The sequence below is a fragment of the Podarcis tiliguerta genome (assembly GCF_965153285.1).
Source record: "Podarcis tiliguerta genome assembly, chromosome: 10".
NCBI lineage: Eukaryota > Metazoa > Chordata > Lepidosauria > Squamata > Lacertidae > Podarcis > Podarcis tiliguerta.
The window spans coordinates 51,582,003-51,609,209 of NC_139543.1; the positions used below are offsets into that span (position 1 = coordinate 51,582,003).

At 43.4% G+C, this 27,207-nt stretch overlaps 1 protein-coding gene across 3 annotated transcripts in view; it reads right to left on the reverse strand.

Moving 5' to 3' along the window:
* Nucleotides 1–26,366, reverse strand: part of TBXAS1 (thromboxane A synthase 1) — a 210,556-nt gene extending 184,190 nt beyond the window's left edge. The window contains exons 1-2 of one of the 3 annotated variants that reach the window (XM_083401502.1): nucleotides 26,131–26,366; nucleotides 15,212–15,406 (exon numbers count right to left, since the gene is read on the reverse strand). In XM_083401502.1, coding sequence (XP_083257628.1) covers nucleotides 15,212–15,315 — 104 coding nt within the window. In that variant the 5' untranslated portion in view covers nucleotides 15,316–15,406; nucleotides 26,131–26,366. Of the gene's footprint in view, nucleotides 1–15,211; nucleotides 15,407–16,344; nucleotides 16,365–20,484; nucleotides 20,567–26,130 lie in introns of those variants that run through there. The other 2 variants (XM_083401503.1, XM_083401504.1) reach the window with 2 other exon arrangements.
* Between the last annotated feature and the right edge of the window lie 841 nt (nucleotides 26,367–27,207).

Consider the following 27,207-nt stretch of genomic DNA (forward strand, 5'->3'; position numbering starts at 1 on the left):
TTTTGTAAATCCTCAAATGATTTACGAATTATAACAATATATAAAAGTGACAATTAATGGAATCTAAGCAAGAGCAATGAAAAAAGCAACTCAGCATCATATGATGAATGCACAACAGAAAACTAAATGTCCTGGCCTGCCAGCAAGAGGTTAATAAATAAAAGGCATCATGGGTGTTCTGGGACAGAACATCATTGAGTTCTAGGGCTACAACCAAAAAGGCCCTGCTTCTTGGGGAAGCTAATCTAACCTCCAGATGGAATTCTCAGCCGGGGCTCACAGGCGGCTATCAGTTGTTGAAGGGGGAAGGCATTCTCTGAAATTTACTTGGGACAGCGACTTCAGGGAAGTTGTGCCATCTCAGAGCATCTCTTATCTTACCACAGTGAGGAGGACTGCTATTAGGGGGCTGTTCAGTCCGCTGCCCAGGTACAAAGGTTTGAGGGGCAACTTCAAGGTCTCTGCTCACCTTTCTTGATGTTTCTTTCCCTTTAGACTGAATTTGGACCAGACAGCCCTTCATTCAAATAGAGGGCACCTTCAAATAAAGCACTGTCCTCTGTAAAGAAGGCCGTTAGGCCACCCTAAATAGAAGCCCATGACATCTGCAACACACCTGGCATTTGCAAGTAGACACACCAGTAAAAGTTTCCAAGCACTAAGAAGACATGAGCTATATAAGGCTCCAAATTATTCTCCATCTCAGATCAAAATCTCAGGTGGAGAATTCCCAGGGCAAGCTTGGTGGTTTCACTGTTGCTCTTTTTTCTTTTTTTAAAAAACATCTTTATTAATTGAACAAAATTAATTAATTTTGAACACTCCCACCAATTTTATACCACTACCACAAAAACAAGAAGAAGAAAAAGGGGGGAGGCTGCCACTGTTTAAAAGCCTTTGTACTCTCCTCTTTCCTCTGCAGCAGTATCTCAATATTGGCGGGAACTTGTGTGTAGTTTTTTGCTTCATTTTTAAATTTCTGCAATAAAAGGGAACCCATAAAACGGCCTCCAGTCTTTATGTTCCCATTAATTGCAAGGGGAAATTGTGGAGATGAATCTCTCATCCTACTACCGTTTCCTTCTGGGTACAGTCCTATGAATGCTTTCTGGAGAATAAGTGCCCCTGAATTTAGAGGGCCTTTCTTCCGAGTAAACATGCATACACATGCATATATCAGCATTTACAGGAAGACTGTGTAAAAATAAGCCACTTTGACTGACATGCCATAATTGGTATGGAATGTTCCTTCCAACTCCCCTGCCCCCACCCTTATTATCATTGAACACATTTGTAGGGGGAGAAAACAGGATGTTTTGAATCATTTCTCATGACAGTGTCACTGCACTGTACAAAAGTAGTATGATTCCCCTTTGGGTTCTCTTAGGCACTACAGAATCCTGAAACAGTTCTCCCCAATCTCCATAATAAAAGTTCATTAAAAACAAATTAAAAGGAAACCAGCAACTTCAACAAGCCTTAAAAAGCAACTGGCTTGCATTCAGATTAGTCCTCCGTTTGAAAGTATATTATCAGAAAGTATATTTGCTTATGGTTCCTTGGGGGGTATTGTCAAGTGAGCTTGACTCCTGGAAAGAGGGAAATTTTGTGGATGGGTGGTTCTGGTGTGTGGGACTGCCTTATGTCATAGATAGATAGATAGATAGATGGATAGATAGATAGATGATAGATAGATGATAGATTAGATAGATAGATAGATAGATAGATGATAGCTAGATGATAGATAGATAGATAGATAGATAGATAGATAGATGATAGATAGAGATAGACAGATATCTTTATTGTTATTGTCCCATACAGAACAATGAAATTGAAAAACTACATAAAACATTCAAAACCCCCTAAAAACTCTGAAACCCCATTTTAAAATACACTATACTATACTAGAAAATACACTATACTATAGTGGTACACTGCCTTGTTACATTTCTATGAAATTTCTGGGACAGAAATATTTCAATAAATACAGTGATAGCTGGGAGAGAGAGAAAACAACAACCACCCAGTTGAGGGAATATACCCTGTCATTTCATCCGGTTGCGTGACTTAGGCTGCTAGGCTTTAGCTGCAGTACAATGCAGAAGTAATCTGTGGTTAACCAGATTTTCAAACAATACAACTTTGTTTGCAAAACAAATGTCAAGCTGGTTTAAGTTAGAGGTAGATAGATAGATAGACAGATAGATAGATAGATGATAGATAAGGTGCCTAGATAGACACAGGCTGTCCCTGAACTGAACATCGCAATGCTCATGTTTTTAAATTTTGCACAGCCATAAACTGGCAACACCCTTTGAAGACAGGTCTGTAATTTAACTGTGCATATGCAATTTTGGGCAGAAAGAAATAGGACATTAAGTGAAATGGTGTTTTGTTGCAGGGTGGTGGTAGTGGGGAAGAGAGGCTGTTTTTATTTTGCTGAGAAAGAGAATGCTGTCTAATTTTTACTTTTACCAGTTATTACATGGTGAAATTCTGCTTGGAACGACAGCCTGGGCGTTATTAGCAGCATCTGCCAATCAACAACAGTATCATCCAGCTGAAAGCTGACATTCCAGACATGTAAACTTGCTTCTTGTTATATACAACATATAAAATCAAACCAAAAGCACTAACCCGATAAACCCCCTCCCCCCCATTCTAAAAGGGTGTTGAATGTCAATAAGATCAACGAAAGGCCTAGTTTAAAAGGAATGTTTTTGCCTGGTGCCTAAAGGTGTATAATTAAGGCACCAGGTGAACATACCTGGGGAGAGCATTCCATAGGCGGGGAGCCACTGCAGAGAAGGCCCTGGAGCAGTAAGGTGGGCCTGCAACAAAATGCTGCAGCGCAGACTGCTCTTTGCTCTTTTTTTTCTAAACTCCCACCAGCTCTACAATCAAAACAATCCAGGGGATGGAGCAACTACACTTTGAGGAAAGTTTACAAAATGTGGAGCTTTTTAGTTGGGAGAAAAGGTGAGCAAGTGAGAACATAATAGAAATGCATAACGTTATGTATGGTGTAGAGAAGGTTTCAATACAGGCGTCCTCAAACTATGGCCCGCGGGCCAGATGCCGCCCGGCAATGGCAGAACCCGCCACTGTCTAACAAGTCTACATACATTCCCATCCTTCCCCCTCCCTCCTCCTCCCTTTCCCACTGCGTTCCGGGACAGGAACCCACGTCCGGAGCCTAGGTGTCACGTAGTCCAACCCCCTACAATGCAGGATTCACTGAAGAAGAGTTTGGATTTGATATCCCACCTTTCACTCCCTTTAAGGAGTCTCAAAGCGGCTAACATTCTCCTTTCCCTTCCTCCCCCACAACAAACACTCTGTGAGGTGAGTGGGGCTGAGAGACTTCAGAGAAGTGTGACTAGCCCAAGGTCACCCAGCAGCTGCATGTGGAGGAGCGGAGAGGCGAACCCGGTTCCCCAGATTACGAGACTATCGCTCTTAACCACTACACCACACTGGCTCTCACTGGCCCCTTAGCACACTTAGTTAAGCTGTTGTGGGTCTGCTTCAACTCCAAAAACTGTACGTCCCCCTCTTGTGCATGGGTGGTACTGTTTTAGCTGCGTGCACAACCTGAACATCAGCAATAGAAGGGAGTGATAAAATACATCTGGTATTCTCCATGCATACACAGATTTAATAATAATAATAGTAGTAGTAACAACAACAACAACAATTTATTTATACCTCGCCCATCTGGTTGGGCTTCCCCAGCCACTCTGGGCAGCTCCCAACAGAAGATTAAAAACACAAAAAAAGATCAAACATTAAAAACTTTCCTAAACAGGGCTGCCTTCAGATGTCTTCTAAAAGGAAGAAACGTTGCTTTTTTCCTTGACATCTGGTGGGAGGGCGTTCCACAGGGAGGGTGCCACTACCAGAAGGCCCTCAGAGCTGGACCTCATTGTCCAGGCTGAATGATGGGGGTGGAGATGCTCCTCCAGGTATTATACCTGAATAATACCTTAAGGTAATAATTTATTAAAATAATTGATAAATTATTATCAATATTTGGCTATGTCCTAAAGGCACAGGAGCCCAAGACCCCTGCAAAGATGCCTCTGTCAGCTGCCACCACCATACATGTGTTTCGTGCTTCCTCGCTTGCCTTAAAGTACAAATCACAAATAGTCATGTGTCAAATTCTTTTAAGCGCAGAACCTTCACAGCTGCCAAGGAGCACATCACAAAACAGAAAAAAGAAGAAAGGCTATAATTTCACCTCCTTTGTTTTATTATTGTTTGACCTTCAGTTCTTTGTTGCCTTTGGATCGCCTCTGCGACTAGATATAGTCTTTTTCACTGTTTATACTTTTCACACAAGAAACAGCTTTTTGCTGCCAAGGAAGGAAGTCTTATAATTTTATTTTTTGCTCGCAATTGTCTTAAGAATAGCATTTTAAAAATATGTGTGCTGTTAAACACACACAACATGGGAGAAAAGATAAAATTCCAACCCATTACCCTTTTAGTAGAAGTTCTTGTCGTTTTTTGGTCATTCTCAGAGAAATGACACCAATAACTCAGCCTGTTCTTCACAAGTCGGCCAGTGTTTAATTTAGCGCAGTATTGCGTTTATAGATAGTTCCCTCCCCTCCAGATGGATGCCATCATAATTTAGAAAGCTATGCAACATAAATGCATCCATTCCCCCATAATATGGACAGAAGGACACAACACCTGTATTTTAATGGGCACGTTACAGGTGTTTCCAAACCCCCCAGGTGACTCCCATTGGAAGCTACCAGACATTATTTAGCTTCAAGAATTGAGGGTTAAGAAATGGATCAATGAGAGCCAACAAGAGATGGCTTCCTGCCATCTTCCACAGTCCCCAAATATTTCTCCCCAAATGTTCCATCCAGGTGAAAAAGGAACGATCCCCTCACCTCTGCTGGACCTGAGAACACCCCCTTTAGTGACAGCTTCTATCTTAATTTCCTACCAATAACATATTTGCTCGTTTAGTATACTTTTAAAAAATGGCATGTTCTCAGCAACTGTGGTTAATGCAAAATGACTTTACCAGGCCCCCACCCCTGTGACTTCACCAGGGTCTACCTGTGGGTCTCAAGTCTGGGCCCTGAAATCTCAGAGCCTGGGATGGTTCTGACCTGGCAACCAAACTTGCGGTAAACATTTAGACTGGAAGCTGTTTGGGACAGGGATCCACATTTTCCCCTTGAGTTACTCTGTAAAGCACTACATATACCCTGCTGTGCTACATACTTTATTTCACAATCAGTACTATTTGAATTGAAATGTGGGAATAAGAAACAAGGACAGCTGGATTCAGTAAAAACAAAATATAGAACCCTTCTTCATCAACTCATGTCAGAAATTCCTTTCCCCGTTGGAAAAAAAAGACCTTAAAAATACCATGTATACAGAACCAAAAGGTGAACTACATCAGTAAGTTCTAGATCCTATTTATTTTATTTTAACCAGTCTTTGGAAAGCAGGATACAAGCCAAATCTCAGCCATTGTATGGGGGGGAATGTTGATTCTGCAACTATCCACATCTGTTAAAGGATGTTAGTAGACCCTGATTTTTATAGAACTGTTGCAAATAGCTTCCAAGGAACTGTTTTCTTTCATTTTTTCCCCCAAAAGGAAATCTTGTTCATTTGCCTCATATCATAGTAACACGTTATGGTTAGCAACATTTTTAAGTGGGGGATGCGGGGGAGGGATTGTTTGGCATAAAAAAAAAATTAGGGTCAGTACAAAATTCAAAACTCCCCAGACATAAAGCAGCCCTTGTCTTACTTCTCATCTAAACACACTGATCCAAAATAACACCTGGCCACTGATGACTTTAGAGAGCTAAACCAGAGCCGGACTTGTTTTATTCCATCCTGTGGATATGTCACCCGACACCAGCAAAGCCTCAATGACAAATCTCTCTGAATGTCAGGTTTTTAAATATTTTGCATGCCTGAGGCCAGATATGGAAAGGCCTCAAACACCCAAAATACACACAGAGCCCTTTTATAAATAAGAAACATTTTATCTTGCTTTGCTTTATTCCGGCTTGCTAATTCTTCCTATCACTAGGCTGCCATTTAAAAGAAACCCAAATCCAGATCCTAGCAGGGTTACTTTTTTGTAATAGAAACACAAGCTGCTTTCCCTGAAAGGATGTTCCTCCAGGAGAGAACTGGAGAATTATAGAGCCAAGCAAGGTGGAGCTGTGTCACTCATCCCTGCATTACCAAGGCTGCTGGTTAGAAGAGGCCATTCTAGAGACTAGTCGCCCACAACATCCCAAGTGAAACAACCAGATCCAGCAAAGGGAAACAAAGACTTGCACATTTGCTGGCTTACAAATATATGAAGAGTCTTGTGGGTCAGACCAAAAACTCATCTGGTCCAGCATCCGCAATAGCCAGCAAGCAGATCCTGAGGTTTCACGACTCTTCCCCACTTGAGATTATCAGTAAACTACCCTGGGATGGAATATAAAGTAAATTTCTACAAATCAAAATATACAAGAGCATTTTCTCAACTAGGGTGCCATCATTATGGAATGTTCTCTCAAACAGAGACCCTACTGGCACCCACTGGCATCATGGTGAAGAGAAAGTTGCAAGAAATGAATTTAGTTTGCTTTGGCCTGCAAGGATTCACAGCTGGTTGTTGGGGCTTGGCACACTTTTTTGGCCCGCAAGGTTAGACACCTGACATCATTGCGCCATTAACCGAGCTGAGCTTGGTTCCAGCCATCCCCACCCCCACCCCTGGCTTCGGGCAAAGAGGTCCTTTTTACTTTCCCTCCCAGCCTTTGCATTATGAAAATTATTCCTTAAAATACATGCCCCCTGTGTTCCTCCCACTCCCCCCCCCAAAGCATATAACAACAGAGACTATTCCCAGTAAAGTGTCAGCAGCTGCAACAGCAAGACTAAATGATAGTCTATTAAATAAGCAAACATCTCAGTGCTATTAGTAATCTTATTATTACCCACATTGTAAAAACCACAGTGTTTATGACAGCGCTGCTGTCTCGGGGAAAATAAATGCTCCATGCACCCAAGCAGGTAGACTGGGCTATATTTTTTATATATAAACACACTTGCAGTACAAGCTGCATAGAAGAGAAAGCAGCTGGAAGAATATGGCTACAGAGAAATAGCTCTCAAGGGTCTCGCTTGTTGATTGGTTTGTAGATGGAATAAGATTTTTTTAAAAAAAATCACAAAAAAGATACCTCTACTCAAAGTATTAAAATGTTGCCATGGCACAGGGCTCTCTGCTTACGGATATTGAGGCTGAGGAGCAGTCGGTAGACAGGAGCAAGGCGTAAAGGAAAGGGGAGACGACTATTTTGTGCACGTGGACACACACAAAGTGAAAAGATAGGCCCAGTGGGATTTAGGAAAACAGGGGTCTTTATAAATTGCAGGAGGGCAAGGCATGGTCTAGGCTGCATGTGGTCCCCATCCATTCCCTGTGGAGCCCACCGTGCCCTGGGGAGCTCTGTCCACTTCCCCAACTGATCAGTTCAGTCACCAGCTGGGCAGCGGGCAGAAGATAACTCTTCCTGCCACTGCTATTAAAGCATCCCCCATCCTGCAGTAATGATACACCCCAGATCACTGTCTCCGCTGATAGCAGCAAAGGGGCAGCGGTCTTTGGCAGCTTGGGATTTGCTGGGAGGGAAGGCTAAGGCACACAGAGAGAGAGCGCAATCCAATGCAGCCCAAATGTGTGTGTGTGTTTTTGAACAAATATATCTTTGTACTGAATGTGTGTTCCTCACTGCACCCAGCACCAGCTAGGCAGCCCCTGAATGCCCACCCAATGCCGTGTCAAGGGCAAACAGGTTGCCTACCCCTGTTATAAAGAAAGCAACCTATTAACAAGCATTGAAAAGGAGGAGTCCAGTTTCTTTCAGTGCCAGTAGTTCTGTAACAGCTTCCGATCCACAGCTTTGTTGCAAGCAAAAGAGAGTACATGAAACAGGTTATTCCTAGCTTGAAGTAGCTGCTTGCCCCTACATAGCAAGCACTAACTGTTGATTGGAATCCAAACCATAGAATCTGTAAAGCCTCGGACTAGGTTAGCCATTGTTTTGACCAGGGCTCACAATACAACAGAGCCAGAGGTGGTGAAGTGGATCTGGCCAGTAGGTAAGATCATTATCTTCCATATCCATCATGGGCCAAGTTTGACAAGTGGGCAGAGCTGCCCACCTGTCAGTCAACTGGCTCCAGGCAACTTTTTTTTTGCTGGCATGGTTTGAAGCCATGGGTGGGGAAAGGCACAATCTGCAAAGCATCAAAAATCCGCTGGTAGTTGAGTCTTGTGAAGCACTGAGTGTGGGGCTTTGAAAGGCCTGGTGATCACTGGAGGAGGAAGGGGGCGGGGGGCCGCCCAGGGTGCCATCTCTGAGGGGGGTGACAAAAAGGCACCCCTTGGGGGGCTGGCCCGCCACCCCCTGGCACGGCAGCGCAAGCCGCCACCATTGTGTCGCTGCATGCAGAGGATCGCGCCACCGCAGCTGTGGGCGGAGGATCATGCCAGGTGCGTCGAGGATCGTCCCGTCCCTGCACAACAGATCACCCCCCCCCCAGTGCACTGCATGGCTGCCGCTCCTGGCGCACATGCAGCTTACTCCGCCACTGCTGGTGATCAACTGATCTCAGATTTATAAATGTACTCCTGGTTGGGCAGCCTTTGTCTAATCTAACCCAGAGTCTTAGGCAAAGGTGTTTCCCACATTCTGATTTTTGATCCTTTCAACTCCAGGGCTTGCACCTGGGGCATTCTGTTTGCAAAACATTTGCTCCACCCCTGATCTATGGTCCTTCCCTCCAGTCATTCAATGTTGTGAGAAGCTGGTGATAAGGCGGGTTTGTTTATTGCTTTTTGCAAAAACAGAGAAAAGCCCCTTTTGTTTTTTCCCCAGCCCTCTCTTCCAGCCCTGTGCTCCTATGAAAACTGGCAATTGACTGCACATATTCTATCTTCCTATGCAGGAGGAGGACTATAAACTTCCTTTTTATAAAAAGGAGAGGCTGGGGAGGAGGGGTACCTCAGTTCTGTAAGCAAACAGCTCAGACATGATAGCACAGTGCAGGGAGGAATGTTATCTATGCAGTGGTGCAAAATGTTTTGTTACCTGCATTAGCCAAGCTAGTAAATTTTGTTGTTGTTGTTTTTGCGAGTCCTTGGCACATCAAGGGAGCGGCGTCCTTCCCCAACAAAGGAACCATTGAAAGCCCCCCTCTATTTGTGCTAATCCCCCAAAAAAGACAAGTCTGGAGAGACATCTCACCATTGCCCATTGTTTATTTTTCAACTAGGAAGAAGCAGCAGCGAGTTTAGGTCAAGTGCCCTGTGTGATGTCTACATTCCGGACTTATTAACTCCAAATGAAGGTGTGGGGGGGGGGGAGAGAAAGGATCAGATAAGAGAATGGAGTCTGATCCTACCTTTGCCATGAATTATGAGGCCAGAGTCAGTATGTGGATTTAGAAGAAGGGTCGAAAATGATGAGGGTAGCTATACCCCGAAGATGACTGTGAGATAACAACTCCAGCCAAGCATCTAAGTGCCTGTTTCAGAATTCTGAAACGACAGTGTTTGAAGTGTGTCCCCCACATTTATATACAGACACCTACCCCTCCATTTCCACATTTCCAACACTCAGGTTTGTTTAGACAAGGCAGTGAAGATCCACTTTGAACAAAGATGTCTGAAAGCTTGACAGCTTCTTCATAATGCCAGGCTTCTGGTACATTAAACTTCTAAAAGATGGTTAAGTTCCTACATTCGTTTTATCAACACTTTCACAGACAGCAAAAAGGAAAGCCACAAAAGGAATATGCACATCCATAGCCAGGCATGGAAGACTCGACTCAATATGCAACTAGAGATAAAAAAAATATTTATTATAATAATACTTTGCATGATGAACCACAGCATCTGCCATCCAAAGATACTAAGTTTTGCAAACCCCACACTTACTCTCTCTTTAAAGCCTCATGAAAGCTGCAAACCGTCTCACTGGATGCAACCATTATCCCTGTATCCCAGTTGGAAGATAGGTCACCAAACCACCTCCAATTAGCTTACCCTTTGGGGGGTAAAAGTGAAATCAGCTCTGGTCTAAATTTGAGAAACTTGGAAGCATTTGCTCCTTGATGGGTAGAGATTAGTTGGTGCTCCACATTTCTCTAAAACCACAGCAAGGTCAGACAATCTGTGTCTCTCCATAATTCACCAAGCAGGCAGGTTTCTCGAAAAAGACTCAACATGATCTGAATTTAGCAAAAGGGACCAACGACAAAAAGCATCTGTCCAAGCGCACTGCAGTAGGCACGTGTGCTAGTGCTGGGTATAATAGTAGGGCTAAAGTAACATGCACATATTTCATACAGGTATGAAGCTTCAGCATGATGAGGACATGGAATTAGGAGGCTAGCAGCTTATCATAGCTAAAAGCAGATGGGAACTTAGAAGCAAAGCAAGGCGCGTGAAGTATGCTTGAGCAAGAGATAAAGTTGATGAACACAAGGTTTTTTGGTAAGGGCAGTGTGACAAATATCTAAATAAGGAATCGAAGGACGGGAGATGGTGCAAGAAGACAAAATTTGATGATCGGCTGGAACTGCAAGATAAGGAAGTGGGCGAGATGTTATCGCAGAGGAGCAGACAAAGATCTTTGGAGCCAATCAGAAAAAGACACCCCAAGTTGGATGGAGAGGGGATTAAAGGCTATGGTCAAACAGACAAGCAGAGAAAGACAGGTAAGTTAGTCCCTCCATTCAAGGTCTAACTAAGTGGAGGAAAGAAGCAAGAAGGATCTGGTCTATCGTGTTATAGCTATAACTTAATAAATCTTTAAAATCACTTTAACTTGTCTGATCAATCACTGCTTGGGTTCAGAAGGCGAGGTATGCATCTTCAAATACTGTTGTAGGGTCCCTACTCATACCTCATAAAATAAAATTCTTACGCAACTCCCAGATCAGAGTCAAAACCTCCCAAGCAGTTCTGTGGGCAAAAGTACCATTTAAGAAGGGTCTTGAACCCCCACCTCTGACTCCATAGCTGAAAGCATGTGGGATTTCATGACTATAAATCATTATGAGGAATAAAAAGTAAGCAACAAGCACTTTTAAAGACATTGGAGTTTTCTTTTGCAGTTTTAATCTTGAATAATATCCAAGAATAGATATTAAAACCTTGCTGAGCAACATCAACATCTGGGTGACCTTAATCCTGAAGTGAACCCCCATCTGCGGGGCGTCATATTTCTCTAGTGGCAAAATTAAGTGCAAGCCTGGAGATACATCCCAGAATCCTCTGCAACATCAGAGAGAGTGATGGACCAGTTTCCTTCCATGCTGGAGGCGGGTGCACTTTAGCTGAGAAGATGCTCCAGAACCCTTTGCAACATTACGACAAGTTCTAAAAATGTACCTCTGGAGCACTATAATTATGTATTGAATTAATTAATACTTATTAATTATCTCACCCTTCCTCCAATGAGCTCAGAGTGGCACACATTGTTCTCACCCAGGCACCAGTTCTAGCCTCATAAGAACCTTGTAAATCAAGCCGGGAGACAAGGTGACTGGCCCAAGGTCAGCCACTGACTTTGACGGCCAAGTAGAGATTTGCCCTGAATTCCAGTCCTAGGAGCTTGTGCTGGATCCAGGAGTGAACAGGAAAGAGGGACTTAAGGAGTAGTGAGGTGAATGACTTTGGCAGCAGACTGGTAGACAGCCATGAAAGAACCAAGATTGAGACCAGAAGACCTCTGTTAAGGATATGCTAGTTTCATAACAGGTTAGTTACCCTGCTTCAGTTTTAGTTATAGAATCATAGAATTCTAGAGTTGGAAGCAACCCACAGAGTTATCTGGTTCAACCTCCTTACTGAAGTCCAACTTATAAGGAGTTGTTTTGTATATTATTGCTAGAACTCTTGTTTAAATGATGGGTTATTTAGAGTTTTTTATATTATTGCTGTTTTAATTTGATTTTACTAGGTCTACATGTGAAGGATGGGCCAGTGTGGTGCAGTGGTTAAGAGCGGTAGACTCGTAATCTGGTGAACCGGGTTCGCTTCCCCGCTCCTCCACATGCAGCTGCTGAGTGACCTTGGGCTAGTCACACTTCCCTGAAGTCTCTCAGCCCCACTCACCTCGCAGAGTGTTTGTTGTGGGCGAGGAAGGGAAAGGAGAATGTTAGCCACTTTGAGACTCCTTAGGGTAGTGATAAAGCGGGATATCAACTCCAAAATCCAAACTCTTCTTCCTATAATTTGAACCAGTCAGTCAGCTGAGAGAACACTGAGGCAGTCTAAACAAGAGATGGCCAGAGCTTGGACCGAGTTTTTGCAGATGTATATCTAAAAACCAAGAAGAGCCATGACTGGGTTGTAGCTTCAGCTGACACCAATCTGTTACGAAACAAACTAAATGCAAAATAAAGGTGAGGAGATCACCCAGGAATGCAAAGGACCAATTTTATTGCCCTTTCTTAAAACCCAGCATACAAATGTCTTCAGGAACATTTGCTTAAATGTGGCAATATTGATACTCAGTCAAATTTTTATTTTTTGTAACCAACGAACATTATGATATCAAAACACCCACACATGATGATGTTCATTGTTTAATTGCAGGAATAATAATTTTAGAATGCCTCAGGTTTTCTCCTGATAGCCACCTGAAGCAGCCATTCCAGTACTTTTGCATTTTCTTTGTGCACTAGCAATAAGCATAGTCCTTTATTCCATTGGATTATTTCCCCCCTCCTTTTTGACATATGGTAGTGATGTGCAGACCTATTTTGTTCAGTCTTTCCTTTATGCAGGGGTATACAAATCTTTCTTTGCAACACTCTACAAACAGCAATAGGTGAAGGGTTGAAGCCCAGTGGAAGAAGATCTCTTCTGCATGCAGAATGTCTCAGGTTCAATTTCTGGCATTTCCAGGTAGGGCTAAGAAAAGACCTGAAAACCATGGAGAGCCATTGCCAGTCAGGGTAGACAATGCAAAACTAGAGGGATCTCACTTAGTATAAGGGAGCTTCCTGCATTCCGCTTTGATTTTGGAACCACAAATAATATGTAAGAAGTCCTCAAAATCCATGTTTACAGCCATGATGATGGAGTAACATGGTTAATCCCTTCCTTCATACTATTTCTCCCCTGCCCAGATTAACCTTGCTACATATACCCTCCACCAAAGATACTTGCTCCACAGTGGTTATTCACAGGTACCGATTTGAGTTAGCCACCAACCTAGACAGGGATTGGAGAAATTCACAGAGAATAAGGCTATCAATGGTTACTAGACATAAGAAGAGCCCTGATGAATCAGACCAAAAGCCCATCTAGTCCAGCATTCCATTCTCACAGCGGCCAATCAGATGTCCAGAAGCAAGATATGAATGCAAAAGCACTCTTCCATTCATGAACCCTAGCAAACAGTATACAGAAGCATAGTTCCTTTGATACTGGAAGTAATACATAATCATAGCAGCCATTGATGAAGTCAATTCTGGCCGTATAGAATCTATGTTCATCTCTTGCTTGTGGTCTTCTGGTTGGCCATGGTGGAAAACAAAACGGTGGAAAAGATAGGCCTGCTGCTCTGACCAAGCAGGGTTCTCCTCCTTATGTCCTTATGGTACCTGCATGTTTTCGCTCACAAGATAAATAATAGCTGGGGTGTGTGTGATTTTTTAATTTACTACTATGGGCACAATCCAATTTCGTCCATGGGACGATTCAGATCACAGATCCTGAATTTGCAACCGGGCCTTGGATAAACACTTCCATAGTGTGAACCATCTCATACTAGAATATACTCATTAAGGGAAACTACATTGTGTAGGATAAGCCAAGGATTACTGCGTCTGACACAGTGCACATAGCAGCACCATGATCACACCCATATATAGGAATGGGCAAAACGGTCAATTTCAGTTTCTTGTTTTTCTTAATCTTAAATTCAGTTCTGTACATTTCCACATCAGTTTGAAATTTTATTTTAAAGCCCTTCAGAAAATTCACCAGCATTTTAAGGTGTGTTTCTCCAAATGTATACAATTTTGACTATACACACACACACACACACACACACACACACACACATTTTTGCAAAGCAATTTCCCCTAAAGTAAAGCATTTCTGTAAGCTATATTCACCATTGCGTACATTTTTATGAACACTTTACTCCAGCATATGCGTTTTTATACGTGTTACTTGGCCAGAAAACTGCATTGCTATATTTGGAGAAGGGCAAATTTCAAAGGACTGCTGTGTTTCAGTTCTGGTATTATTTCAGAAAGTATGAATTAGGCAATTTCACCTTTAAATGCAAACTCAAATCAAATTTCTCCCCCATGGCTATATCTACAAAGAGTCTGCCTTTGTTTCAGCATATTATTTCCATACAACCTTATGGAAGTTTGTCCTGGGTAACTTTTTACTGCCAAGGGGATTCTAGTCCTGAAACACATCCATACTAAAGAGCTGATTACCTATAAGAGCCTCATTACAATGTTATCCAGGAACAAAACAAAATATAATAAACTTCTATGGAAATTCTTTAGGGGAAGAAGAACCGATCTATAGCCTTTAATTAAAATGTGTTTTAATTACCCAATTTAAACAAATACTTGGAGCTTTCTTCTCTGTTAGCTACAGTGTGTGTTTCCAATACATTTTTTAGAGTTGTCAGCCAGTTGAACATTTAAATCGATCAGCCTTCTTGTTATCCATCTATTAATTGATGTCAATATTACAGCACATCAAGGTATTTAATTACACTAACAGTTTCTCTCAGTGAGTAACACATAACACCTTATGGAAATGCTCTTAGTGAAACTTTACTCAACAGATATACAGATGGTGTACAACACCAGGGGATTACAGAAGGGGAGCCCAGTTAAAATGCAAGAGTAAATTTTTAAAACAAGGAATCAATCAATTTTGTCAATTAATTCTTGCAACCATACAGTTACTGCAGGAATTGCTATCTTCAAAGAAAGGAAAATTCTGGCTGCGGTCTGGCTCACTTATGCATGTGCTAAGTCCCACTGAAGACCGTTCAAACTGGTCTTCAGGGCTGCAACTTTAACCCAGAACCCATTGAATACTAAACTCGCGCTGCCTAAAAATGTATTCATACCAAACTTCCACTGAACATTTAACGTAACCACTTACCAGCCCAAGAGGATCAAGAGAATTGCCAGTAAGGTCACCGACAGTGCTGTACCATTCATTTCCACAAAGCCAAGACCAGAGACAGACATTAGTCCCATTTCCATCGACAGCAGCTGTAGACCGGTAGAGCAGGAAAAAGAAGGGAAGTCTCAGTTTAGGTGGTAAGAGCCGTCCAACTCTTATACAGATGGTAATCTGCAACGAAAGAGGAACCAAGAACGTCAGTTTGACGCAGTCTAACTCCAAACCAAAAACGCCAACTTTTCCTGTTCTTGCTGCCTAACAGATGCAGAATTGAGAGTTTCCGGCATCAATAGGCCCAAGCAACTCCTTCTCCCCCACCCCCTTTAATGACTGCAGCATCAATAAATATTTACATAGTTGCTGCCTGAGATATCAGAGCTGGCCCACAGGTTTTGCAGCAAGGGATGAATAAAAGATAAGAACCAGCTCGCCTCTCGTGACCTATAGATTTAAAAGCCTGGAGGGCAGTAGGTGAGAAATCGAAGGAACTTCTTTATCACTTTTTAATAGAAAATATCCTAGACAATATGAAGATTTGGGGATGGCTCTGCTGATTAATAGGAACGATGTTCGACAGACAGCTCTAGAAATGTGCTACTCAAAGATTAAGACTCCGTCAGGCAGTGGGAGGGCAAGTTTCCTTCTTCGCAGAACTGCTAATATGTGTTAGCAAGGTTCATCTCTGGAAGGAAAGGAAGAATCAGTCTCCATGGCAATGCAATCCTTAGCATTCGATTGGGAGACCAGTGAAGATATGAGGGGGCCTCACATTAAGTCCTATAGGCATTTGGTTGGCCACTGTGAGAACAGGATGCTGGACTAGACTAGGCCTCATCCAGCAGGTTCTTCTTATAAATATAAGACTTGATCCATCAAAGTCAGTGCTGCCAACTTTGACTGGCAGAAGGTCTCTGCCAGCAAGGCCCTCCTCCATGGGTGTAGCCAAGGGGGGACAGCTGCCCCCCACAGATCAAGTAAAACAATATAAATACTTAATTAACTGACCAATCACGTCAGTTCTGCCCCCCCCAACAAAAGTCCTGCCCCCCTAACCAAGTCCTGCCCTCCCCCAATGCCCTCCCCAAGGCTTTTTTCACTGGAGACTAGACCTAGGACTTTTGGCCTGCAAAGTTTGTGCTCTATCACCAAGCGACACTCCCACCAATCATTGAGTTTTCAATCACAGATGGTGAAGACCAGACTTTCCCCAACCCTTGGGATGTTTTGGACTATAGCTCCCATCAAACCCAGCCTGAATGTATGAAGGAATGTGTGAGTGTGAGAGAGACAGATCAGGACTGGTAGTGAGCCACACCTGACTCCCAACTCCATAAAACTTTCCCAAATGTTCCAGTTAGGTCTGCAACTGTGGCCACCTTTGATCTCTATCCCCCCTCAGGCAGGAGGGGAACCAAGTTATCTTACAACCAGGGTGAATGAAAGTAACATCCAGCTGAAATTCCCTCTTCATTGCAACACCTTCCCGATTCCTTTGAAAGACCTACCTGTTCACCAAAAGCATTTGCTTATCTTTTATTACTCAGCTATTCTGAGTGATGGTTTTTACTGACTTGTTTATGGTGCTGTATTGTGGACGGTTGTTTGAGTTTGAGGCATCCTTATTTTTGTAATGCACTGTAAATTTGGGGGTTTGATGGGTTTTTGTTCTGATGTTTTCCAGCACTTCACCCTAAGACAGATAGATAGAGTATCTATCTATCTATCTATCTATCTATCTATCTATCTATCTATCTATCATCTATCTATCTATCTATCTATCTATCATCTATCTATCTTAAAAATGAAGGGATGCAGATAAACATTATTTAAACACTGTTTAAAATCAATACAAAGGGCAATCTGTAAGTGTTGTTTGTTGTCGGAAAGCAATTTAATTTCCATTTTGAAATGTAAATAGCAGCTGCATAGGTGAGCAGAATCAGGACTGTGGCACATGGGAAAGAGGCTTAACCCTTTCCCCTCCGCTGCTGCAGTCATGATAAAATTCACTCCCACCTTCTCCAAACTGCTACCTGTCTTGACAGGAAAGCTTCCCTAAGTGCCAACAGAAGATTCTCTCTCAGGGAAAAGCAGCACCTATGGGGAGGGGGAATATGATTTTTCCCCAGGGCTGAGCAACCCCCCCCCCCACCACCACCACCACGACCACATTCTACAGCCTCCATTCTGCTTACCCCACATCCACAGTGGCATTCAAGTATATATTATCCCACTTTCCACTGAATTTCCCCGTCACTTTGCTTCTGGCAAGAAATCTGATGAGACAAGGGGAGAAGTGGGTTTGTTGTGCAACAGCACCAAATCAGCTTTCCGTGTGCCACTTCTATTTGCCTGCTTGTGACTGAATCACACCCAAAAAAACAGACAGTCTCTAGAAGCACCCTAAGGCATTTTATCCATAGAGGGAGCCTATAGCAGATGATTTTTCCAGTTTCTCCCTCCTCTAACAGGCCACTGCTCATGCATGTAGACTTCAGCAGCCATGCACCAAGACAAACTACTTGCAGTAATACCTGCAACCCAGATTTGAGGAGAGACATCTAGTCACCGTACAAATTCACCAATAACCTTCTTCTAACATAGCACATTGTTTCAACAAAATCCTACTAGTTGTCACAGGTTGCTTGAAAGCTAGAACGTAAAAGTAGATATCCAGCTTCTGGAACAAGCCCAAGTCTAGTGATGATGGCTTTTTAAAAAGAATTAAACACAAAGGTTTTTTTGCAGTTTGGCCATATTTCTTGAGAATTAGATGTGTGTGTTTTCCTCAAGCAGCTCTGAGAAATGGGCACTCAACAGCCTAAATTCCCAGAACTATAAAAGAACAGAATATATAGTTTCTCCCAAGGGAACAGCTTTGATTTAACATTTGTGGCTTCTCTAATATCTGGCATTTTCTACTCTTATTGTAAAAATAAAATTGCTAACAAAGTTTAATTCTAAGGTGACTTGGCCCTGCTATTACCAAATCATGTTATGCTCCCTGAGCTGTGTAACAAAATGAATGCCACCCCAGCATTCTCTAGAGACTACTAAAAGGGTTATCCAGTTCCCCAGCTCTGCATAGTAGTTCACAGAGACACCCATACTTTATTGTATTAATAATGGCACCGGCTTCCAGATGCTAGTCACTCTGGATCAATACATGCTCTGCCACTTTACCGCTGTCCAGAAAGCAACTGCATTAAACTCGAAGGCAGGGAAATTACAGCAGACTATCCCTCTCAGCAAGGAGGGAGTTTTCCTTCAGTCTTTACATTCACTGAGCCAGATGGACCAATGGCAGCATCCTATGATCTTGCATAGCAATGTACGGTTGCTAAGAAAGGTGAGCAGGAGCCTTGATCCCTCAAGAGTCAGCATCTGGGTCCCAGACTGAGCCAGCACATAGGCCACCAGGTCACAGTCTTCTTCACTATGGTGAGATGGAGTGTTTTAGTAAGAATAAGATGGATAGCTCAGTTAGTTAGAGTGTGGTGCTGATAATGCCAAGGTTGAGGGTTTGATCCCTGTATGGAGCAGCCTCATATTCCTGCATTGCAGGGTTTGGACTAGATGATCCTCATGGTCCCTTCCAACTCTATGATTCTATGAAGTATTTCTAAATTTGCTTCTATACATATACATATAAATTGCATATACATATTTTCTATACATATAAATTAGCATTTGAAAAGTGTATGCAAATTAGTAAACCCTCTTCTCTTTTTTTAGTATGTAGAAGTAGTTATTTTATGATCCAGAGCCATTCATTTTAACACTACCTTTGGTTGTTTAAAATTATAAATGCTTATATTTTTATGTGTTCACAGGATCATTTTATTTTGCGTAAGAGGTTTTTATATTTTGTAAGCCACTTAGAAACCTATTTTAGCATTATGCTGTATATAAAATAAAATAATAATAATACAAATCTTCATTAAAAAAATGACAGAAGGCATTCAAATAACAGAAGGCATTCAAATAGCTCAGGGTACAATGTGTATTTTGTGGGGGGTGGTCTTCAAAAACCATGCTTTTATCCTTGTGGATAAACAGATTAATGCATAAGCAGGACAGAACAGACATATATGAATGTGAGTTCTCAAACCAGTACTTGTTGGGATGTGGGGTGTGGGGAATCACTTAGGTCACTGTTAAAGCGCCTTTAAAGTGCGTGGCTTCTTGCAAAGAATCCTGGGAATTGTAGTTTTGTGATGGGGAAACTACAGATCCCAGGATTCTTTGGGGGAAGCCATGACTGTTAAAAGTGGTATAATAGTGCTTTAAATGTATGGTTTGGAGGTGAGCTCAGTGGAGCCAATGTAGGATTTTCTTCCAGTGCCAAAAGAGCCAGGGGTTTTCTAGTTTGGCCCTAAGGCAGCTCAATGCATGTCTTGGAGGAAAGGCAGTAAGATATGGATGTGTGGCTGGGGAAACCCAGCCGGATGGGAGAGGTATCAATAATAAAATTATTATTAAGAAATAATCCTTCATTCATGGGTAGCCATGACTAAAGCCTGGCTGACAGACAGTAGTAAGCAGTCAGTGGACTAGGGGGACTAGACTAGTATACCTTAAATGTTCCCCTGGCACCTCCTTCCCAAAGCTTGCGAAGCTTCTGCCCAGCTTAGGGAGGGTGATGTGATGCTCATGCGCACGATGTCCCGCGCATGAGCATCATGCCTCCCTCCCTAATCAGCTTCACAAGCTGGCACCTCTGGCCTTAACTGTTCCCCTATGAAAAATGTCACAGTATGCCATTGTTGGTCGAGGATGCAAAATCCTCATACTGAGACTGTACCCCCCATATCCACAAGGGGATCTGTTTGCATGCAAGAAAATAATAAAGTTGTTTACTTATTTCAAGCAAACAAGCTTCCCACCGAACACAGCCATTCAGCACCCACCTTCATGTGCTGGGCTCAAAAGAGTTTGAACAAGGGGACTGAAGGTAAAAAGGAATGGCTGCATCAATGTGCTCCCCTAGATAAGCTCCATAACTCCAATTAAATCTGTTGGAAAAATAGGTGTGCGCTGAGATTACAGCGCTGGCTGCCGCGCTGTTAAAGCAACACTGGCACCAACTCGACTCCTTTGCCTCAACATCAATTGGAATAAGCCTGCATGTGAATTGCCCACCCAACCCCCGTAACATATTACACATCAAGACTAGCACGCCGACGCTTAAAGAGGATTGTAAACCTTGGAGAACACAGGTTTATAATGGAGCTAAAACACCAACGCACCTTTAACTATAGCAGCCCTGGGAGAAAAGATGTTGCCATAAACTCCGCTTCACTTTCCCAGCATATGCATTTACAATACATGAACGACATATATCAGCTTCTACACTTCCAACATACAGAGGTCTTACATTTTCCTTTCCACCAGAGGAATGTAGTCTTATCAGCCTGTTTCAAAGGCGGAAGGAAAGGGCTCAAAAGAGAAAGAGGGGGCAGAGGGAGAAGTAAGATCTTGTTTTTGGGTTGCTGGAAATAACAATCTTGGCAAATAGACAGCAGTGCGCTAGTAAATGTCAAAACAGTTTGCATTATAATGATCTATTTCTATACAATCAACCGAAAGCCAGAGGTTCTGTGTTAGTCTTCTTCCCATGCTACCAGCATGGATCCATGGACAAATGTTTACTTTAAACTATTCATTTTACAGTAAAATGCCCTAAAGTTCAAGGCAGGGTTGCAAAAGCCAACTCTCCGGTATACACCCCAAACTGTCAGCCAAAGCGGATCTTGACAACAAAGGCTTCAACAAGACAAAATCAAAAAACATGTTTGCAGAGAGAGCGCCCACCAACTTTTTGTTATTCAAAATTGCTGCTTGAAAACGGTTTTGTCTTTTTTTCATTCAACAAAATATAGACCGCCCCAGTTAATTGTACACCAGCAATGAATGACATAAAATAGGAAGAAGTTTCTCTTCAGCCAGGCTCCAATACAGGACATTAACTGAGCTGGGAGCTGAGGCGCCAGCTTGTTCCACCGGGGGGGGGGGGAGTGTTACACACATGACATCATACATGTGACATGGAGACAAGCTGGGGGCTCCCCTCCCAGCATCAGCTACTGTAATTGGCGGGGAGGAATTCAAGGTGCCATTTTGCGGGTGCCTCGAATAAATAAATCAGACTGAAGCTGGGTCTGCGTGAGGAGGTTGTGGGGGGAAGAGGTTTCAGCCCCCTGGCTCCAGGCACAATTTGGGGAACGGGCAGGAGAAAGACAAGAGAGGGGGTACCCAGACCTTCCCCTCTCAACGTTCCCTCCCTAGAAAAGGAGGAGTTAAACCTCGCTTCACGGCGAAAATCCACCCCTATATACCTCAGATTAAAACATTTAACTCCCGCAGGCCACACAATTAATGTAACAAGTAGTTAGGCCCCATCACTCTAGCTGCTGCACTCTTTATGCTTCAAATATTAAATTGCAATGGAGTTCTTCGCTAATAAAACATTTACTGTTTCCATCACACCTCGAGGGGTATGATCAGGGCCACGGAGTTGCCGCAAGTGTATACAATGAGAATCCCCTGCAGTCAACAAAAGAGCAAGTGTGGAGAAACTCTGGCTGGTAATATGGTTTTGTCCCCCATATATTCCCTTTCAAGGTGCAGGGAGGGTGTTCCATACATGAATGAAGCTGCAGGGAGAAATGACAAATACATTACCCGGTCACCAGGTGCAGGAGATATTATCCAGGGTACTGACTTAAAAGAAGAAACCCTGCCATTTATTTCACAGGTATGTATACGGTAAATGTCACTGTCCCCAGTTGCATCCAAAAACCCTGCAAACTCCACTTGGAAAAAAATGCCACTGGGTTGAGCATCTGACGCACAGAATTTAGGGTAGGTTCGCCTTTGTCCATTTAAAGGTGTGGCAGCGAGGACAAAGTGAATCAGCAGGTTTATTGCCTCCATAAAACTCGGAGCACCAAGTCTGAACACATCGAGGTATCATGGAAATGGTGACCTCTGTAGACTCAGAAAGCTACACTTGACACACGGTGTCTAGAATGTAATTATTGGATTTATATCCCCTCTTTCTCGAGGCATCATGCAGGATTCATCCCATCCCATTTTATCCTTACAACAGCCCTTTGAGGTAGTTTAGGCTAAGAGCAAGTGATCAGCCCAAGGGCACCCAGAAATCATCACGGCCATGTGGGGATCTGAATTTGGGCTTTCCTCCCTTCCAATTGTAACCACCATAGTTTGGGTCCTATTCTTTAATTTTCTCATATATATTTCTGTCTTGGTACTCTAGAAGAGAAGTCTATCATGCCAGTCTCCCTGAAGCGCTAGTTTTATCACATGCAGGAAATGCATTCAGAAAATATCACACCTTCTTCGCCTGCACCTGAACTGATATAAGAGTGTCCAGAATTCTAACTGCTGGTACCGGTGACCCATGAAGGCCTTCATTGGTGTACCAACCTCTAAGCTTTCGTAACAAAAGCAGTCAGTCTCTAGCCCTCCTAGAAAGAGAGTTATGACGCAAATGTGAACACCATTCCAAAAGGCCTGGTGAAACCCTGTTCTGGTATATGTAGAATATCTTTTAACAAGCAGATTTCCACATGAAACCACACTGCAGGGGAGCACTATGGCATGGCACCTTAATCATTATGCAGCATGCCAGAGTTCTCTTCAAGCACCAAAGTGCACTTGAACTTCACTGCAGTTGGTCCTCTTTTTGCCATTACAGCTGGGCACCACTTACGTGAAAGTTCAGCTCCGGGGGTCTGCATGCAAAGGCAAAATCATGCAAAGTCAGGAACCCCCTGAGCATGCCAGAGCCCTCATGCTTCCTTGTCAGATCCTGCTAAGCAAGGAAAACACGCTGGGTGCACAGGTAGGTTGTGTGTATAAATGGGGGGTATTTAACAGGACTCCTTTCAGCAAAGAAATGGCCTAGCAGCCAATGTATGCCTTTTTCTTTTCTGTTCTTTCTTTTGCACATGAATCAAACTAGCATATGTTTATGTTTGAAAATGCAAATGTTTCACATATTATTTAGCTGTACAGTGGACACTCGGGTTGTGAATGTGATCTGTGTGGGATGCATGTTCGCAACCTGTGCCTGAGCATGCACGGGCTGAGATGCGGTGCTTCTGCATATGTGCGACTGCCGAAACCCGGAAGTAACCCGTTCCGGTACTTCCGGGTTTTAGCAGTCCGCAACCTGAAAAAATGCAACCTGAAGCAGCTGTAACCCAGGTATGATTGTAATTCCTGTAATTTCGACTAGATGACCCTTGGTTTTCCCTCCCAACTCTACAGTTCTGTGATTCTACTATTTCTATTTTTATTATGCTACTACTGCTGCTGCCACCTTAGCACTAATACTTTAGGGTATCTGAGGCACTTTAGGCCGGTTTTGCCAACTTCTCACACAAATATTATTTTACGGCCCTCTGGCATTTTAATACCAAAAACAATTAAGCTATCAGAGCAGTCAAATCTAGTAGACACATTTTTTAACATAAGAACCACACCAATTCTTTTAAGCATTGCTGCTTTGGTTTCAGATCTCATAGATTGCTTTCCGCCAAACAAGCAAAAGTGATCCCACATTATTCTCTGTCATTGGTTAAAAACGTGTCTCGCTCTCTGACCTCAAGACAATGCTTGCTATGTTGCTGCAGCTGGTACTTTTCCTCATTTATGTACTCAGCTGGTACTCAGCACTTGTGTCTTGTAGGTCAACTGGCCAGAGTCAGCCTTACTGCAAAACAACCTTCCCCAACCTAGTGTTTAGAACTTCAGCTCCCATTAGCCCCAGCCAGCACAGCCATGTTGCTTGAGACTGATGGGAGTCCTAGTCCAAAACATGTGGAGGGCATTCTGCTAGGAAAGATGCTCTAAAGCAGAGTTTCCCCAACTTGGATCTCCATATGGTTTTGGACTACAGTTATCATCCCTGACCACAGGTCATGCTAGCTAAGGAGGATGGGAGTTGTGGTCCAAAACCAGCTGCAGACCCTCTAAGCTTGAGGAACCCTGCTCTAAAGCAATGTGAATTCAGTGCACCATTGAAATGAATTTGCTAACAAATGCTCCTGCCAAAAATCCTGAAAAGAGGCTGCCAGTCAAACCGAGGCAATACTGAACTGACAAATGGCCCCGTTTGGACTAAGACAGCTTCTTGGCTTCCTTTCATTTGTGTGTTTGGTTTGGAAACATACCTGTGTCACAAACCCAAATGATCAACTAGTCTCAGACAGGCCTGTGCAGACAGCTAATTTTTTTGATCCTGGAGGAAGTGCTTAAGAGTTGAGATCCCTGACACGTCATAGCCTACCTGATCCTCCATCAGCCCATGCAGGTAACAGAGAGCTGCCTTGGTGGTTCATCTAAGCTCAGTATTGTTTACATTGATTGGCCATGGGTCGCCAAGGTTTCAGATAGGGATCTTTCCTAGTTCTGCCTGGAGATGAAAAGCACAACCTCTACAAGTGAGCAAAGACTCTTCCATTCCGGCAAGCGGAGGCTGGCCTGGCCACATTTACAGTCTTCCGGGGGCGGGGGACCGCTTTCTGCTGAAAGGCAACTTGAGATGCAAGCAGAGGAGGAACTGAAGGCCAGAAGCAGACCTTCTGGACTTCCGGTTTCAGCTTCCCGGCAAGCAGACCTTTAACCTCATGACCACCAGCTCACTCCTGTGAGCTACTCTTCTCTTGTTATCACCCTGGCATGAAAGCCACCGCAGCGCCAAAGATGGCCTGAGAAAACTTGAGCGCTGCTTGGCAGGAGCCCATCCTTGTGCCAACACCACTCCTCCAGAAAACAATGTATTAATTAAAAAATAGGTATTTTTGCCTGACGCAATTCCATAAAAATTGTGCTGTCATCTTGTCTGAGAGACAGCAAATGACCTGAGGTTACCCTTCTCCCAAGGTTGCCCTTCCTAAGATGCATGGATGAGTGAAGACTTGGACCCAGGTATGGAGGTCCTAGTTCAACCCTCAAAGGCTGCCCCTCAAGCTGCTCTTTCAGGCCCACAGCCTCCCCCCAGACCACACCCCTCACAAGCTCAGCTCAAGTATTTTTGCCTGGTTGGAATGTTGCCACAAACTAATAGCCCTTTTTTGCTTACCTGGATGCAGGACAGAGAGATATGTGCAAACATGTAGAAACTAGCCTACAGTACAAAGACAAAATTTAAATTTATTACCCTAGCTACTTTTGCCTTTAACCCTGCTCACCACTGGCATTTGCCCCCACCCTCAGAAGGTGGACTGGAAAAGATTTCTCACTGCTCCTCACTGCCCCCGTAATTAATTTGAGAAGCCCCCCCCCCCCACAACCAGGGTGAAATATATTCCACTCAGTACATAACACAGGGTGTGTGTGCACAAGGTCACATTAAACTCCGTGGATCAGAACAGCACCTTTTTCAGCTCCGTTTCCAAATACCTCCCATTATGCTGCTCTTAAAACGACACTAATACAACAGCCAGCTAGGAAGGAACACAGGTACCACACACGTGTCGTCAGTTTCCTCATTTGGAAGCCCAGCAAATGAACCGCAAGGAGAGCAAAAGCAATTTTAGAGGCATAACAAAAACTATACCGTGCAGCTGCAGCCAGAAGTCAGCTTCATTCATTCTCGGGGTCAAAAGGCTGCAATCGCAAATGAGGTTTCTTGATTCATTTAGAAATTGCGGGGAGAACACAGATACTCCCCCAGTTCCTAGGAATGCTGAATCTCTAGAGACCCTCTTCCACGTGTTTATATAAGAAAACAGGCATTCAACCACCCCGCTCCCTTAAAATATCATTAACTTTATTACCGATTGAATGAGCTCAGGTTCTAAGGCAACAGCGTCTCTCTCCAATGCACGATTCATTCAACAGAAACACTAAAAGCTCCTTACCTTTACAGTTGGAACATGCTTTGCCCACAAGTTTCTTCTGGCTGGCTGACTCTCAAGTAGGAAATGCATTAGTTGCATGCTTTGAAGGCGGGGCGAAGGCTATGGGCTGGTATTTATTTTTGGGGGGTGGACTTCCTCAGATGAGGTACAGGTGTTTCGAAATCCTAACTTGAAGAAACCAGGCGCAAGGAAACGCTAGAACTACTATTCCCAGCATTCTGTTCTTCCGCCACCACAGGGCACAATGGATTGTGGGAGCTGTAGTTCTATTTTCTACGCTGTGCCTAGAGGACTTTTGCTAGGCGGGTGGGTGAGGAGAAATGTAAATGCAAAAATCCATCTTTGCGTGAATAAGGGAGATTGTCGGTCTGTTTCACGTGTTCTTTTACAGTAAGAAAAGATATCTCCATTGTTTTGGCGTTTTATAAAGACTGGCTTATTTTTGCAATACTCTGCTTTGGCGATGGCGCAATTCACTTTCAGGACCTTTCTACATTTAAAATATATATTTATTTTTAATTTGTGTTTTATTGTTATGAAACTAATTTTAACTATTTTAGTTTACCCATTTATATCATTTCCTCCAAGGAGCTCAAGGCGGCTGAGATAGTTCTCTTCTTCCCTTATTTAACCCGCACAACAACCCTGTGATGTAGGCTAGGTTGAGAAACAGTGGCTGGCCCACAGTCACCCAGTGAACTTTGTAGCTGAGTGGGGGGATTTGAACCTTGGTCTCCCGGAGGTCTTAAATCAGAAAAGAAAGAAATGCTTTTCTAATATATGAATGAAAACAAGTTGGGAGTGCATCCTCACCCCCCAGATCTGCTAGCTGGAAGGGGTTAGGGTGGGGCACAGGTTCCCCTCCACTAATGGAAAGGAACTTGATTCGGAGTAGGGGGATATGTCCACCACAAAATCCCTGACAGTGCCTGTTGAAGAATTTGCAGGCATGGATCTACCATGGGCAGCATCTGAACCAGCCGTAGCTTGTACTGGATCCTGAAATGGGGCAAAGAAGGGGGGATGCTGAAATGGGGCAAAGGTGCCCTAAAAGGTAAAGGGACCCCTGACCATTAG